General features: G+C 32.1%; 2 protein-coding genes across 2 annotated transcripts; one reads left to right on the forward strand and one right to left on the reverse strand.

The window, feature by feature from the left end:
- Positions 1 to 639: 639 nt before the first annotated feature.
- On the forward strand, positions 640 to 1,217 carry LOC124944001 (heavy metal-associated isoprenylated plant protein 16-like). The gene is made up of 2 exons (XM_047484460.1): positions 640 to 721; positions 812 to 1,217. Exons 1-2 carry the CDS (start codon positions 716 to 718, stop codon positions 1,172 to 1,174), a joined length of 369 nt encoding a protein of 122 aa, XP_047340416.1. The 5' UTR covers positions 640 to 715; the 3' UTR covers positions 1,175 to 1,217.
- Positions 1,218 to 13,316: 12,099 nt separating this feature from the next.
- On the reverse strand, positions 13,317 to 14,058 carry LOC124944014 (heavy metal-associated isoprenylated plant protein 16-like). Its single transcript, XM_047484474.1, has 2 exons — positions 13,973 to 14,058; positions 13,317 to 13,882 (listed from the first exon to the last, which is right to left on the reverse strand). Exons 1-2 carry the CDS (start codon positions 13,976 to 13,978, stop codon positions 13,517 to 13,519), a joined length of 372 nt encoding a protein of 123 aa, XP_047340430.1. The 5' UTR covers positions 13,979 to 14,058; the 3' UTR covers positions 13,317 to 13,516.
- Between the last annotated feature and the right edge of the window lie 5,024 nt (positions 14,059 to 19,082).

Here is a 19,082-nt window from a genome sequence, read left to right on the forward strand (position 1 = left end):
ATATTTATATTTATATTTTTGTCATGTTTTGTTCTTGTATTTAAATACTTTTTTTTTATGGACAATTCATTTATCTGGTGTATAATCACACTAATTTGGTAATCATGGAGTAAATATCATTTTATGATTTATAATAAGTTTAATAACTATTCTCTCATTTAAATATTCACATCAATTCAAGAACAAAATAACACGATCTAGTATTTTAGTTATTTTTCTTAAATTTAAACATAATCAAATATATTTTCATCATTTCAATTATTAATCAAATCACTAAATTATTAATTATAATATTTTTTTATTTATTTATTTTTTAATTTATCACTATTTATTAATACCTTTCAAATATTTTTACCAAAATAAATATCTCTTCAAAATCACCTGTCATCAAATTTTTTTAAATAAATCAAGTTTATTTAACTAACTCAAACCAAACCACCTCAATAATGTCTAATTATCGTCAAACAAATCCCTTGAATAATTAAAATGAAACTAGTCAAACTAGTAATTAATTTAAATAAAATAAATAAATAAAATAATACACCTCAATTATAACCTATTAAATATTTAAAATTACTCCAAAAAATTTGTGACCCTCTATAAATCCAGATACTGCCACCATGAGTTCTATCATTAAAAACTTCATCAAAGCTTCTTTCTCTCTCTCCCTTGTTAGAAACAAATATCCATTCAATCTTCTATCACTGCAAGCAAAATGAAGGTACAAAATTAGAAATTTCTTATTACATATTTATTTATGTTTAAATTGAATACTAAGAGTAAATTGATTAATTTTTTTTAATGATTACAGCAAAAGGTGTTGATAAAGGTGAACATGAACGATGACAAATCCAGGTCCAAAGCTTTGAAAACAGTTGTTGGTCTTTCTGGAGTTGAATCAGCTGCTCTTCAAGGGAAGGAAAGGGATCAGTTAGAGATTGTCGGAGAAGGTGTAGATTCTGTGGTTCTTACAAGGCTTCTTCGGAAATACGTGGGTTATGCCGATTTGATTTCCGTCGGACCGGTGCCGGAGAAGAAGCCTGATCAACCGCCTGCAACAGTAGCAGCAGCTATGGAGGCCACTCCCCAGATGCCGGTTTGGGCATACCCTTATCCAGCTAGTAGTCAAGTTTATCAAGTCAGAGATAGTGAACCCACCTGCTCCATTATGTAAATATATATATATTGAAATATAAGTATCAGTTTTATATGATTGAGATTGGTGGTGTTAATGTCTAATAAAATGTATAAATCAAATCAAATATATATTTTAAACTAAATAATATTGAGTAAATAAGAAAGTATAATCTGAAATGATTAATTTATAATAATGAAATATATTAGATACAAATTATTTTTCTTTTTGGTATTATTTTTTCTATTGATTTATCTTTAGCTTAAATGATTTTTATTTGATGGATAAAGCCAGCTTATAAAAGATCTCCAAGAGAGGGCGGCATAAATTCTTCTGCATCAAGTCCTTGCAATAATATTCAAGGACCACAAGCAAATTCTAAGTACATATTCAAATTAAAATTATTATTATGAATTTATTAATGATCAATTACCATTTGAAGCTCAAAATTAGGGTGTTTTTATCAAATGAGACTTGAACTTTAAGTTGAGTCATTTGAAGTTCGAACTATCAAACATTTGACCATACAAGGCTTTTTCGTTAACGGACATTTATTCGGTCCATTTTAATTGATGGGGCATTATATAATATTAATTTAATTGCCAGCTACATTTTAAAAACAAACAAATCTATAATATTATATAATATATATATTTTATCTCTTTCATCGCATCTCCTATTGTTCTCTTTCTTCCTCTAGATCTCTTAGGTTCTCTCTTCTTCTAACGAATTTATCTTTTCTACTTCCATTATCTTTTTCTTTCTCTTTTTCTTCAACACATCTCCAATGAGTTCTTCATAGACCATCTCAATAATTATTATTTAGATTTTGTTTTTTAACTTATCAATTTAATGTCGTTCGATTTGATATATGGTTCAAGATTGATTTAGGGTTCAATTGATAGTTTGATCCGCAGACGATTGAGGTTTCTCTTCTCATTTATAAATTGTGTTGAAGTAAAATCAATAACTTCAAGAAAAATTGGAACATTTTTAGTATCAACATAGCCATTTCCACAACAGGCAGTCAACTTAATTGAAAAATCCAAGATTGGTACATCTACACTTATGTGTAAAGATTGTAAATGTGGAATGACAACTTGTTATAAACTGAGTGACGTTGTGAGAGGAAAAACTAGAATGTATGGGATCGAACCCACCCTTTGGCGATGAATCGTCTAATAGGATGCATGCATTGTGGAAGTGAGGAAAATTCCCATTTGAGCTGATATTCCTTAGTTTATGGCGGCGGTTGTATCCCTCCACTATTGGTGAATGACACTCTCTTATGATTTCCCTTAGAACATAAAACCTGGTTATTATCACCAAACTGGTTGTTTGTCGTTCTTAGACAATCAAGACCTCGTCACTACAACTCCTTATGTGACTACTATATATGTATTATGTGTATACATGTATAGTCTAAGTGAGTATCTCAAACATGTTCCTTATTTTCAAAACAAACACATTGTTGTAAAGGTTTTAAATTTTCAATCACAAACGATGTCCAAGCTGACAGATGTCGCGCTAGTTCCATGGATTGATAACTATCACGCAAACGAGTGGAACTATCAATCCTTTGGTCTTATTACAATCACGTGATTCATAAACTTCGAGTTAACTCCACATTCATGATGGAAATGAAACGAAGGTAGGACACTATAAAACATACTTACTTCATGGGAGAAAGGTCTGTGTGCCCAACCATAGAGGAGTACGAGCTATCCTCATGACGGATAACAAAAATGTTTTACATTTGAAGCCATTTGTAGAATCAATGTCCTTAAGCAATTTCTTGCAAGAGGAATACATATACTCTAAGGTAACATCCGATGTTATCCTCCTAAGGACATACATATACTTCCAAACATGGACGAAGAAGGAAATAAGAAATGGAGAAATCCCTTTAATTTAGGATCATCCATGATAACAATAACGATCCTACTAGCTCACTTCGTCATAATACCAGTAAATGGTAAACCCTCCTCAAGAATCCTAGAGGTAGCATACCATATTCAAAGGGGAAACAAAGATCCCTTGGGTGTTATTATAGAAGAAACGATGATGGGCTTAAACAACTCATGCCTATCTTCCACCATGAGCAAAATGGGCTCACCCTTAATTCTCTACATCTAGCTGCTCGACAAACTCAAACGTTTACCGCTAGTAATTCCAGATGGCATCATATCCCATTCCCTTCAGTACCGAAGAATGAAGGATGCTTTGCCTGGGCCTCTTGTACGGAGCAATGAAGAAATTAAGGAAATATTGTCATGGTACCCCAACAAGAAAATGACGTTCATGATGGACAACAAGCCGATGATTATACTCTTAGGCTTAGAATGGGTTTACCTGTTATTAAACTAATAACATGTTCAAGTAATTCAGCTACAACTATATCAAGGTCTCCTTCGCTGTAGACAGGCAAATTAATCACATGAATTATGTAGGTTACATGTAAAAATGGCATGACGCCTTCCAAATGAATATCCTGCAAAAGTAAAGGAAGTACATGAATGTTATTCTCCAAGAATACAAGCAGGTATAGGAAAACGAAGAGGAAGAAGTTGCAAGTATGGAAATAGGCTACAATTGGACTTAAAGTCTATGACCTCCGTCAACACTTTTTCCCTTTTAGACTCTCTCTGTAAAATGTCAATAAGAGAGCTCTATGTCACAGATAAAAACTCGGTCACCGAATATTTCCTTGTCACGTGTGGCACTAGACTAGATTGCCACAATCCTATCTAGTCAGCCTTCTAAAGGATGCAAGAAGATGGAATACTTGAGAGAGAAAGAGCTTGGAGAATATCTTGTCTATTGCTTTACAAGAGTCAGGTGTTGTACATGATGCTTGGTTTATGTCCAAGACTTATTTATATATAAGTGGAGAGATCATTCTAGATCCTCCCTGACCTAGATTTTTCAAGACTCTTCTATAACCTAACATAAACCCAATATTTCCTATAGACTTCTAGAGAATTCTACTAACTCCTACTCTTGAAAAATCATAGAGAATTCTAGAGATTTCTCCTATCTATACATACTTTAGGAACTCTTAAAGAATTATAGAGAGTTCCATGATCCTACTTACAAAAAAGAAACTCTTAGAGAAATCTAGAGAGTTCAATGACCTTACATTTAATAAGGGAACTCCTAGAGAAATCTAGAGAGTTCCATGACCTACCTAAAACAAGAAACTCCTAGAGAATTTTAAAGAGTTCCACATGAGGGAAAATCAAACAAAAATCCAAAAACTTCTAGAGATTGCACCTTGTGGGCTTGACATCTTCGCCCCCATCTCAATGGGCCGTGACATGTCTTTAACAAACTAAGCGAGTGTGTTTATATAAGAAAACTCTATGTTTCTTATCGAATCACAAAGGAGATGCTCACTCTCTAGGATTCATTTTATATGTCTATGCATTGCATTTGTACTTTGTTACAAATACAAACTCTCACCTCTTTCTCTTTTCAATAGTCCATGACTGTGATAAGCCAACACAACCCCCATAAAGAGAGACCCAAAAATTGGACGTTTTATACATCACCAGATAGCCGAAGAACCCCCATCACCTAAAACGGTCACTATTACCGAATTCAGGGAAATGAAGAAATCTTTGCAACATGTAACGGAACAACTTCCGTTGATAAAGCTTCTTTAGTTAATCAATAAATTCTGTCTACATCCCAAAACATACATTCTTCTTCTCAATTTCTTAACTATGCAATTTCGGTTATGTTCACCCCCATTAACTCCCGTCTTATGGGTCAACATGCTCAAGAAGAAATCTCTCTCTACGAAGTTTCCGAAGAGGATATCGACCTAACCATATTGGTACAACATGAAAAGGTAATCAACCCCCTAGGACCACAGGAAAAACAAATTTTATCAGCTGGCCAACCACCGCTAACAGAATATGAATGCCAGGTGGATTAGGTTCAAGCCACACACATAGAAATGCAAGCCCAACTAAATAAGATAGTTAAGGGAAAAAGCACTAAGGAACACTATGATTGGAAAGATGCTATGAACGAGTAGTTATTCCATTAGGCGTGAAGCTTCCAGCTATATCCAAGTTCATCGAAAAAGCGACCCATCATTCATTTTCAAAATGTACTCTTCTACAATGACCCCATTGCGACTTGAAGAACCGACTATTCTCCACTTATTCCCCTGGTACCTCGATGACGCTACTCTATGCAGGTATCACCAGCAAAATTTAATCAATCTATAAAGCATAAAGGAACTGGTTGTAGCGTTCATAGAACATTTCTCAATACATATCAACCTCGAACGACTAGTAAAGAGGTTGAAAAACATCATACAAGGAGAAAATATGAAATTCTTCGTGTTTATCAAAAGATGGAAAAAGGTCGCTGAGGAAATTGATTCCCCCCGAGAAAACAAGGTCAAATCGATATGATCTTAGAGAGAATTAACGGATAATATTATGTTGGATACGCCGTCAAAACCTTCCAAAATATGAAGAAATTGCTGAAAATCGGTAATAACCTCGATGACGCTATTGAGAAAGAAGGGAGATAGGGAAAAATAATCAAAGCTACCCCACCTCTAAGTCATTTCCCGAGAAAGAAAAATACATAAGTATACCAGGTAACCACTGCCTAACATGAGCAATCGCCTCAAAGACGAGCCCAAGTAAGCCTCCATAGCCTAAGGTAGGTGCTGTTAGAAATAATGTCTTGAAATAACAGAAAAATATATATACATACGATGTTACAAATAAATAAAAATAAAATAAGATATACGAAGAACAATATCACCGTATTTGATGGTTGATTCGAGGCATGTGTTAGACACATTTCCCTTAAAACAGTTTCACCGTCTCCCCATGTGCTAGAGCTTATCACAGATGGCTGTCTCCCAGGGTACAACGAATCTAGTAGTGATTCAGCACCGAAATCACTACACAACGAGCTTGATAAAGTACCTGAACTATCACCGGGTTTTAACGGAAAAATCGAACAAAGAACTCGAAGAACACTCACAAAACAAGAAGAAGACTCTTGGAATTCTAGAGTGAGAAAGAATGAAAATGAAGAAGTTGTTTTTGATTAGAGATGAGAGGTCTTATATTGTTGAAAGTTAAACCATTAAATAAAATCATCATTTGATCCAACGGTTGGCATTGTCTGCCTCTTCATTACCTTAACGTTTTTCTCTTCATTATAGAGTAATTGTTTGCCAAAACAATTAAGGCATTTACAATTCAATACTAACATTACATGGTTTTCCAATTTGTTAATAATAATATAAATTATCATAACAAATAATAATAATAATAATAACAAACTCATGTAAGTTGTTACACTACAAATTAACAACATTTTGTTAATTGGTCAGCAAGGCATTTTAGACCAATTAATTTAAATTAATTGATTTAAATTATACATTTGGATCAAATTTCACCCTTTAATTCACGTTTGAATTTCATGTGAATTTGATTTGATTTTATTATCCATATTCTAATTTCCATTCATTAATGGAATTTATAGAACTAGTTTAAAAATTCCAACAGGTACAACCACTCATACCAAAAACCACACCTCCAAAGGCACCTAGACCTCATAGAGTGTTTTACGACCTAGGAATTCCTATAAGTCAAGAGTTGAAGATTCTCCAGAAAAAGAATCTTATCAAACCCCTCTCACCAAGAACAAACAAACCATTCTTGGGAAAATATGAGAATACTTGGTTCGACTACCACCAAGCAAAGATCCACTCTACTGACAGCTGTAGCGCCCTCAATCACCTGTTCCAAGACTTAATTGATCAAAATGTAATCGTCAAGCTAGAAATATCATATAATCCGCTACCGGATAATCAAGTCAACATGCTCACTACCGACGAAGCATCCCTTAACTTTAACACGTTACTGAACTTGATCCATGACACCGAACTAGAGATCGACATGATCAAACTCTAGACTAAAAATAAGTCCAAAACATGTTCTGATAAGACTTCTAAATGGTGGACATAAAAAACGAATGCCCACATCTATGCCCCGATAGACATCGCGACAACATGTGGTGGAATGAATTTTCAACCCAGTTTCATGAAAACCACACTGGCCAATGTGCCATCCACATCCCAACTTCTTGTAGGAACTATAAGGTAAAATGAGTCTAGAGCTCTTAATCCAAGAGACAGTCTCTTGAGTTAACTGATAAAGACAAGTGCTAATATTTCCATATAGGAAATCCTGATGTACTCTATTGAACACATGAAAGTAGTCATCAATGAATTGATCAAGGAAAATATCCATGCCAACAACACCCTTGAAGAACTAGTAAGGATCATATCCGTTAGTTCGGAACACAAAATGATCGACTTTAAAGACAAAGGTCTTTCAACAGCCGAACAAACCATGATAAAACCCTTTACATTTCTGTACAAATGGAGGGGAAGACTGTTCCAATGGTCTTAATAGACAATGGATCCTCTCTAAACATATGTCCTTAGAGGACTCTTAAGAAAATAGGTGTATCCCAAGATAAGATCAAACCATCTGACTTGTTTGTTAAAGGCTTCGACAACTCTCACCGTGAGATAATGGTTTGCCTCAAGTGCACTATCTAAGTCGTCGACATACCCTTTCAAGTTGTTTTTTCTATCATCAACATGCAACCTTTCTATAATTTGATCTAAGGAAGACCATGGCTTCATCAGTCCAATAATTTAGCCTCTACCCTACACCAAAAGCTCTAGTTCATCGCCAACGACCAAGTCATCATAGTCAATGGCCCAACTGACACTGCAACTGTCATTGGATCTACCCACATTGACGACCATGAGGTTGAACTAAGCGGGTTCGAGATATGTCCAATCCTCTTAGAAGGTTAAAACTCATCCAAACACCCTAACTTTAGTATGATTGAGATTGATGGTGTTAATGTCTAATAAAATGTATAAATTAAATCAAATATATATTTTAAACCTAATAATCTCGAGTAAATAAGAAAGTATAATCTGAAATGATTAATTTATAAAAATGAAGTATATTAGATAGAAATTATTTTTCTTTTTGGTATTATTTTTTCTTTTGATTATCTATAGCTTAAATGATTTTTATTTGATGGATAAAGGCCAGCCTATAAAAGATCTCCAAGAGAGGGCGGCATAAATTCTTCCACATCAAATACTTCAATAATATTCTACACCACAAGCCAATTCTCAAGTCTATATTCAAATTAAAATTATTATTATGAATTTATTGAATAACCAATTACTAATTGAAGCCCGGATTTGGGATGTTTTAATCAAATGAGGCTCGAGCTTTGAGTTGAGTCATTTGGAGCTCGAACTATCAAACATTTGACCACATGAGGCTTTTTCGTTAAAGAACATTTATTTTATCCATTTTAATTGATGTGGTATTATATAATATTAATTTAATTGCCAACAACATTTTAAAAACAAACAAATCTTATATATTTTTCTCTTTTTCATCGCATCTCCTACTCTTTTCTTTCTTCCTCAAGATCTTCTAGGTTCTCTCTTCTTCTAACGAGTTTATCTTTTCTACTTCCATTATCTTTTTTTTTCTCTTTATTCAACCCATCTCCAATGAGTTCTTCATAGACCATCTCAATAATTCTTATTTAGAGTTTGTTTCTTAACTTATCAATTTAATGTCGTTCGATTTGATATATGCTTTAAGATTGATTTAGGGTTGAATTGATAGTTTGATCCCCAAACGATTAAGGTTTCTCTTCTCATTTATAAATTGTGTTGAAGTAAAATCTATACTTCAAGAAAAATTGGAACATTTTTAGTGTCAACATAGCCATTGCCACAAAAGGCAATTAACTTAATCGAAAAATCCGAGATCGGCACTTCTACACTTATGTGTAAAGATTGTAAATTTGGAATGACAACTTGTTATAAACTGAGTGACATTGCGAGAAGAAAAACTAGAATGTACGGAATCGACCCCACCCTTTGACGATGAATTGTCTAATAGGACGCATACATTGTGGAGATGAGAAAAATTCTCATTTGAGCTGATATTCCCTAGTTTTTGGCGGCAGTTATATCCCTCCACTATTTGTGAATGACACTCTCTTATGATTTCCCTTAGAACAAAAAACCTGGTTATTATCACCAAGCCAATTGTTTTTCGTGCCCAGACAACAAGACATCGTCACTACAACTCCTTATATGACTACTATATATATATATTATGTGTATGTATTTATAGTCTAAGTGAGAATCTCAAACATGTTTCTTATTTTCAAAACAAACACATTGTTGTAAAGGTTTTGAATTCTCAATCACAAACGATGTCCATGCTGACAGATGTCGCGCTAGTTCCATGGATTGATAACTTTCACGCAAACGAGTGGAACTATCAATCCTTTGGTCTTATTACAATCATGGGATTCATAAACTTCGAGGTAAACTCCACATTCATGATGGAAATGAAACGAAGGTAGGACACTATAAAACATACTTACTTCATGGGAGAAAGGTCTATGTGCCCAATCATAGAGGAGTTTCGAGCTATCCTCATGACGGACAACAAGAATGTTCTACATTTGAAGCCATTTATAGAATCAATGTCCTTAAGCAATCTCTTGCAAGAGGAATACAGATACTCTAAGGTAACATCCGATGTTATCCTCCTAAGGACATACATATACTTCCAAACATGGACGAAGAAGGAAATAAGCAATGGAGAAATCCCTTTAACTTTAGGATCATCCATGATAACAATAACGATCCCACTAGATCACTTCGTCATAATACCAGTAAATGGTAAACCCTCCTCAAGAATCCTAGAGGTAGCATACCATATTCAAAGGGGAAACAAAGATCCCTCGGGTGTTATTATAGAAGAAACGTTGATGGGCTTAAACAACTCATGCCTATCTTCCACCATGAGCAAAATGGGCTCACCCTTAATTCTCTACATCTGGCTGCTCGACAAACTCAAACGTTTACCGCTAGTACTTCTAGATGGCATCATATCCCGTTCCCTTCAATACCGAAGAATGAAGGATGCTTTGCCTGGGCCTCTTGTACGGAGCAATGACGAAATTAAGGAAATATTGTCATGGTACCCCATCAAGAAAATGACGTTCATGATGAACGACAAGCCGATGATTATACTCTTAGGCTTGGAATGGGTTTACCTGTTATTAAACCAATAGCATGTTCAAGTAATTCAGCTACAACTATATCAAGGTCGTCTTTGCCAGGCAAATCGATCACATGATTTATGTAGGATACATGTAAAAATTGCATGACGCCTTCCAAATGAATATCCTACAAAAGTAAAGGAAGAATGTTATTCTCCAAGTATACGAGCAGGTCTAGGAAAACGAAGAGGAAGAAGATGCTAGTATGGAAATAGGCTACAAATGGACTTAAAGCCTATGACCTCCGTCAACACTTTTTCCCTTTTAAACTCTCTCTGTAAAATGTCAATAAGAGAGCTCTATGTTACAGATAAAAACTCGGTCACAGAATATTTCTTCATCCCGCGCGGCACTAGGCTTGATGGTCACAATCCTAGCTAATCAGCCTTCTAAAGGATGCAAGAAGATGTAATACTTGAGAGAGAAAGAGCTTGGAGAATATCTTGTCTATTGCTTTACAAGAGTGAGGTGTTGTACATGGTGGTTGGTATATGGCCAAGAATTGTTTATATACAAGTGGAGACATCATTTTAGATCCTCCTTGACCTAGAGAAATCTAGAGAGTTCTATGACCTTACATTCAAAAAGAGAACTCCTAGAGAAATCTAGAGAGTTCCATGACCTACCTAGAACAAGAACTTCTAGAGGATTTTAGAGAGTTCCACATGAGGGAAAATCAAACAAAAATCCAGAAACTTCTAGAGATTGCACCTTGTGGGCTTGACATCTTCACCCCCATCTCAATGGGCCGTGACATCTGTCTTTAACAAATTAAGCAAATATTATGTTTATATAACAAACTCTATGTTTCTTATCGAATCACAAAGGAGATGTTCACTCTCTATGATTCATTTTATATGCATATGCATTGCATATGTACTTTTTACAACTACAAATCTCACCTCTTTCTCTTTGCAACAGTTCATGACTGCGATAAGCCGACACAACCCCCATAAAGAGAGACCCAAAAATTGGACGTTTTATACGTCACTAGAAGACCGAAGAACCCCCATCACCTGAAACGGTCTCTATGACCGAATTCAGGGAAATGAAGACATCTTTGTAACATGTAACGGAGCAACTCGCGTTGATCAAACTTCTTTAGCTAATAAACAAATTTTGTCTACATCCCAAAACATACTTTCTTCTCAATTTCTTAACTATGCAATTTCAGTTATATTCACCCCCCATTAACCCCCGTCATATGGGTCAACATACTCAAGAGGAAATCTCTATCTACGAAGACTCTGAAGAGGATATCGACCTAACCATATGGGTACAACATGAGGAGGTAAACAACTCCCTAAGATCACAGGAAAAACAAATTTCAGCGGCTGACCAACCACCGCTAACAAAATATGAACGCAAGATGACTTAGGTTAAAGCCACACACGCAGAATTGCAAGCCCAACTAAATAAGATAGTTAAGGGCAAAAGCACTAAGGAACACTATGACTGAAAAGACGCTATGAACGAGTAGTTATTCCATTAGGTGTGAAGCTTCCAGCTATATCCAAGTTCATCAAAAAAAGTGACCTGTCAGTCATTTACAAATTTATTTAAATATCTTATAAGAAATTTTAGAATAAATTAGTATTATTATATATATATATATTTAATATAAAATTATAAAAATTATACAAACTAATTTAAATATATCACAAATAAATTTATATATACATATATTTATATAATATATAATTATATAGACTATAAAATAATTAATATGTTTTATTCTTGATTATCTAGTAGGGTTTATTTAAAGGCATAAATGCTTTTATTTGAAGGTATAAATAGTTTTACATGAATGTATAAGTGATTTTACATGTAAATTAAATGCATTATATTTACAGTGATAAAGTGGAGTCAAACTTCACTAAATAACATTTCTTGACGTAAAACGCTTCCTTTCTTTCTTTGAGTTGCGCTTCTCAGACTTAATTTTACATGAATGAAGCGGACTCGGAATTATATCTGAATTCCTGATATAATTTTGTTTTATCCGCGGCTGATTTAATAATAGAATAATAACGCTGCAATCTGATTAGTTCGGAACAAGAAATACGAGAATCAGTATTAGAAAATCCAAATGGTCAAATAAAATATCTAACAATAAAAGATGTTTTCAAATAAATGTATAATATTCTATTTTGTTTAAATTCTAATCAAAATATCAAAATCTTTCCAAACCAAACAAAATTTCTTTTATCCATTTTAGGATTGATCTTTAAAACTGATGTTAACAACATAGTTTTACAAAGTAAATAAATACAAAGAAAGCAACTCAATGTAGATGAAAATAATTTAATTAAAAATAAAAAGTTATATAAAATAATAATTAATATATATATATATATATCATAATATACATAATCATATTTATAAAAATAATAATTTAAATATTTTAATAAAAAAATAATAATCCTATAGGACCAAGTCAACGACCAGACGGAAAGATCAACCGAACTCAGTCCTAGATATAGGCCAAGACCCCAAGCGCTAACTGAAGGGGCCAAACCAAGGAAGATTAAAATTTTAGATGTGAATTTGAAAAGATAAATAAATCTAACCATTAAAAGACTAAAATCAATTTTATTTTAGTGTTTATACCTTGAGATTTTAATGTTATTCTTTTTTTTTCTTCTTTTTTTGCATAACTTTATTTTGATATATTTTATTATTATAGTTTAGTTGGTAACAGTTGACTTCACAATACTCTTGGTCTTTCTAATTAATAAAAAACAAGTCACAATAAAATATAAAAAGTTGAATTGTTTTTTCTTATTTAATAAAACTAATTTGAACGAGCTTATTCATTAATAGTATTCAATTTGCTTAAACTATTAATGTTTAGTGTCTTTATATGTTTAATCATTTTATTTTCTCTTTTCATATTTGGTTAAGATTATTGAGTTTATTCATTAAGTTATTAAATATGTTTGATTTTACTTAAAAGAAAATCTATGAGGCAAACAATCATTCTTATAAATTGAACCATCCTTTGCAATGTGCTAAGTTAAACAAAATTTCTTATTTATTAAAAATATTTTTATTTATGCAAAACTATACTACTTTATCAAAAACAAAATCACTAAATTAATAAAATCAAAATAAAAAACAGTGAAGGATAAACTCAATTTTTCTCTGGTATATATATAGAGAGAGAAAAAAAAGCATCATCTTCTTGATCAATTTCCAGCTTCTTCTTCAATATATTTACATAATGGAGCAACCGGGATCAGTTTCTCTGACTTCGTAAAAGTAGGGTTGACTAATGACCGGATATTGGTATCCCCAAATCGGCATCTGGGGAGTGGACTCAACAGCTGCTGCTTTAGGAGGATCAGCCTTCTTCTCCGGCGCCGGCATCGGCCCAACGGAAATCAAATCGGCATAACCCACGTATTTCCGAAGAAGCCTTGTAAGAACAACACAATCTACTCCTTCTCCGACAACCTCTAACTGATCCTTTTCCTTCCCTTGAAGAGCTGCTGATTCAACTCCAGAAAGACCAACAACTGTTTTCAAAGCTTTGGACCTGGATTTGTCAGTGTTCATGTTCACCTTTATCAACACTTTTTGCTGTAATAGTTAAAAAAAACATCAGTATCAAATCTCAATTATGATCAAATTGCAATATCTATGTATAATGTTAGATTTCTAATGACTTACCTTCATTGTTGCTTGCAGTGATGGAAGATTGATATGTGTATGTAAAACTAGAGAGAATGAAAAAAGAAGTTTGATGATAGAAGTGATAGTGGTGGTTTCTATTTATAGAAGTTAAATAGATTTATGTGAATTTAAAGATAAATTTCATTTGAGGGATTATTTTTGGCTTTTTTTCAAAAAAATATATATGATTAAAATATCTGAAATAATTCAAAATTATTGACACCTTGAAAATGATGAGAAAACGCGTTGTTCTCTAGAGAATTCTGATCTTAAAAGTTAAAATTTAAAAAATGAAAGAAGACGAGATCCAGTCAGGGTCAACAATTGGATCCATTGGTATTCCTTCCAAGTAGTTTACACTAGAAGCTAAGTAAGGAATTTAAGACAGATTATTTTCTATTTTCAAATTGATTAATTGAGTGTAAAAATCATTATTAAATAATATAAATAATCTCTAAAATTTTTAAAGTTAAGAATAATAATAATAAGTTGTATATAAAAAACAGTTTAATTTATTTTTTTTTTTTCATTTTAACCCCCCCCCACCCAAAAGTTATCCTGTTATTATTTATATTTTGTCAAATATTTATTATAGATTAATAGTTAAATAACTTAACCTTCAATTTTGTATATATTTTTTGTTACAAATAAATTATACATATTTTTTTTAATTTTGATCATGATTTGTTAATCATCGGATAGGTTACTAAGGTTGATTGCCTCAATTTGATCGGTTAAGTTTGTACAATTTTATTGATTTTCCTTAGTCCCCTGTATCTTAGACAAAACAATCGGTTACTTGATCAAGTATTGATCTATAGTTGTTGTTCATCTTTAAGGGATATTTGATAAAACAAATTTTGATGATACATATAAGATTAATATGAACTTCTAAGATCTTTTTCAACTCAAACTCAAATTAGGAACTCACCTCAATATTAGGTGTTTGGACTCCTTTTCACCTCAATATTCTCAATTGCATTATGCCTATTTCATCAAATTCTCCCTCCAACGAATGCATATATATGCGTTTGTAATTCAAATTTTGGTCATTTAAATCTAATTGAAGTGAATTTATATAATTTTTTTAAGAAAAAAATGACGTATATACTTGTACAATTAGTTCACATATACTAATAAAATATCATTTCAACCTACGTACTATCAAAAATTAACTTATTTAAACTTTTTTTTAAGTAAATAATAGTTATTTTTTATTTTTTAAATATATATATTTATTAATTAAATATTAATATATATATATTTTTATTAATTAAGGTAATTAAATTTATTTCATTTCTAAATTTTTATTATTTTTATATTAATTTTTCTTTTTTATTTTATATTCTTTTTTTATCAGTTTTTATTTTTCATAATTTTTAAATTCTTATTTTCAAAAAAAATTAATAATTTATTTATGAATTTTGTGTTTTACTTTAATAATTTTTGAAAGATTTATTTCCTATTTAATTTAATATGAACAAAAATATAATTAATAATTTTTTATTTAATTTTTTATTCGTGACTTATAGTAGTAGTGATGAACATTGTTTTGTTTAATATTTGATTATTACTCTTTTTTGTTCTTTAATGAATGAGTTGTTATTATTATCGAATTCTAGATTATTAATTAATTTATTTTTGTGTTAAAAGATTTTTATTATTGAAAGGATAAGTCATTGTTATATCTAACTATTGAGATTAAACAATTTTAAAATAATTAATGTTAATATAAGAAAGAATTATAAAAAAGATGAAGAAATATAAAGTAAAATAATTAATGATGAATGCTCATATATAAAAATATAAAAATAAAATAATTAATAATAAATACTTATATAGAGATAATAAAAAAATTTATGAAAAAGATAAAAATAGAGAGTTTATTAATTAATGAAAAAGAATGAGAGAAAATATATTAATATTTAATTAATAAATGTATAATATAAAAAATAAATATTAACTGTGATTTACTAAAAAAAAGATTAAATTAGTCAATTTTTGATAATATGTATGTTTAAATGACATTTTATTAGCACATACGTCTAAATGAGCTAATTGTACAAGTATATACATCTAAGTGAGTTTTTTTTTTCTATTTTTTTATATTTTTATTTTTGTAATTTTATACTATATATTTTTTTATGTATCATAAATTTATAATATTTTTAAAATTAATAAAAAAACTAAAAAATAAAAAAAATAATTTTATTAAAATAAAACACAAATATGAAAAATAAAAAAACAATAATCCATTACTGTAACTCCAAGAATCGCTCCCCTCGTAGCTTAGCACATGTCCTGGACAAGTGGAAATATGGGGAATATCGCGAGGAGACTCGAAGATCGATGCGTTTCAACCTTGTTTTTCATGTTAGGCGTCTTTTAAAAAAAAAAAATATTTTAAAAGATTTTTAAAATAATACTTGGGAGCCTTTAAAATTAATCATGTAAAAATAATTAATTTTGTTCAAATATTTTAATAATCTAGGGGCCAAATATTAATATGGAAACAAACATGTTTAAATTAATTAAACATAACTAATTTAAAAGATGATTTATTTGAAATCAGAATCGCCAAATGATTGTATAAAATCATTAATGATACGTGTATAAACGTATTTATACCAGAATTTTAATAAAAATGTTCGATTTTGGTTACGCCCGGAAAAGAACTTTCGCGCTATGTCTTCCGTGCCCGTCAAATGATGGTTTTAATTTTTTAAAATAAACAAAGTCTAGCTATTTAAAATTTATTTATAAGATTTATTTTATTTAATTAGTAGTTTGGGGGTCCTAAACAATGATATGTTTAAATTACATAAATAATTGTACAAAAATATTTAGAATGACGTACCTGCGATTGCGTTGATATAATACTAAGTAAAAACCCTAAAAGTATCATAAAAGTGTTAGAATTTAAAAATAAATTCCAAACAGGTCCTTAGCCAAAATATTAGTTTAGGAAATATCCTAAAAATATTTAAAAAATCATTTTATGACCTTTCGAGATTATTTGAAAATGAAATGTAGTCCAAAATTATTTTTATTTGAAAAGTGGAACCAAACAGGATTTAGGACCGTGGTCCTAGGATTTGGGTTCGATTTAGCTGATCTGGGCTCGATTTAGACTGATGTGGTCTAGACCAGGGCTCGGGTCAATTGGTTGAGGAACCGGAGAGCTCGGTCCTAAGTTCAGGAGGCTCGACCCAAACTTATGTTGCTCGGTACTAAGCCTAGGAGGCTCGGTCCCAGGTCCATTTTATCGATCTATGTCCTCGGTCTTAGGGTTAGGTGGTACTTAGTCCTAGGCTAGGAGGAGGCTCGGTCCTAGTTTAGAAAAATCGATCATAGGCTAAAGGGAGTGCTTGGTCTTAGGTTAGAAAACTAGGTTGGGTTTTTCAGCCCTAGGTCTTGGGTATCGGTCTTGGGTTTGGTCCTTCCTCAAGAACATTAGTCTTAATTCTCGGTCCTAACTTAAGAACATCGATCCTCAGTCTCAGTCCTAACTCAAGAACACCAGTCCTTGGTCTTCGTCTGGACCGAAGATTCTCGTCCTAGTCCTACAGGACTCGGTTCTAGGATCGAGTGTTCTTCATTTAGTATGAAGAAATTGAAAGTCTCATAACTTTTGATACAGATCATGGAATCATGATCGGTAAGTTGTATATGATTCATATGATCATGAAATCATCTCAACATGTTGACAATCATGTTTAACTGCTATTTGAATAAAAAAAATAAAGATTAAAACTCAAGAACATGAATTTTCAAAACTCCTGATTTTCAATTCAAATTTTCGAAAATTTTGAGTTAGGTTGATTTGATCAATTCTCTTTCAAAATAAAGTTCAAACATGATATAAGGAGTGATTCTAAACAAAGAACACACATAAATAAGCCCTAGAACAGATTAAACCGATCAAACTTGAAAATTTTGAAAAAATTCAAATCTTTAATCACAAATCGATATACAAAAGTTCTGGATTCATACCAACAGTTGGATAACACTTCTTGGATGTGTTGCAAGCTTTCTAGAAGCCTAGATCGAAGTTGGCATTACCGAAAAAAGTTTTTTTTTATAAAAATTGTTCTTGGCTGGAATTTAGATTCTTCGATTTGTAGTGTAATATGATGTGAGTGTTTGATGATCTGATTAAGAAACCCTTAGATACTATTTATACTAGCTATAGGTCGGTCGAGGAAACTCAATTCAAGTCCAATTGGCCATCTTTATTCTTATCCCTAATCTTATCTCAATCCGTGACAACTTAGCTAGGGAATATGATAAGATTTTTAGTTTTATGGGTATTGCTGGCAGGGATAAGGCGAGCACGTGGAAGAAAAATAGAGGGATAAGGATGGCTGTAAGTAGAGATAAGCCTTTAAGAAGAATCACCGTCAATCAGTCGCGATTCCGACGAGTGTCCTGCATTGGCGAAGAAGACAGGTTGAAACATCGTCGTTTAGTGGCGTTGTTAGGCGTTCTGTCCATGTCCGTTAGTGTCTGTGCGATCTGGGCTAACGAGTTTAGTCCATTCCGTTAGTTGATCTAATGGAGCGGGCATGCGTTGGCTTCGTTATAGCGGGCTGTGTAGCGCGTTCCTGAGCGCTAGATGAAAATCCAGCGTTGATCCGATGACTGAGAATTTAGCTGCATTAATTAAAAATAATTTCGGTTGCACCCGATTATCAGTTTTGTTTTTAATAAAAGGGTTATTTGAAATCTAATTTTTATCAATTTCTTACATTTTTTTCACCAAAAATTCAACAAAAATAATTTCTAGAAAAAAAATTATGTTCATATTTTATTTTTTTGGTTATTTTTTGAATTTTGGGGTATTTATTTAATTGTTTTTAAGCCATAAACTACACATAAATACCAAAACCCTTTTATTGGGCATAAACTCTATAAAATTCGCGAAGCTCCTTTTCGGAATGATCATATTCGAGACTATTTCTTCCCGAACATGATCATGTTCGGGAATATTGGTCCCGAACATGATCATGTTCAGGAATATTGGTCCCGAACATGGCAATGTTGGGGGAGAAAAAAGTCCAAAACATGTCCATGTTGAGTACGAATTGGTCCCCAACATGTCCATGTT

Source organism: Impatiens glandulifera, chromosome 6 (genome assembly GCF_907164915.1).
Source record: "Impatiens glandulifera chromosome 6, dImpGla2.1, whole genome shotgun sequence".
Lineage (NCBI taxonomy): Eukaryota > Viridiplantae > Streptophyta > Magnoliopsida > Ericales > Balsaminaceae > Impatiens > Impatiens glandulifera.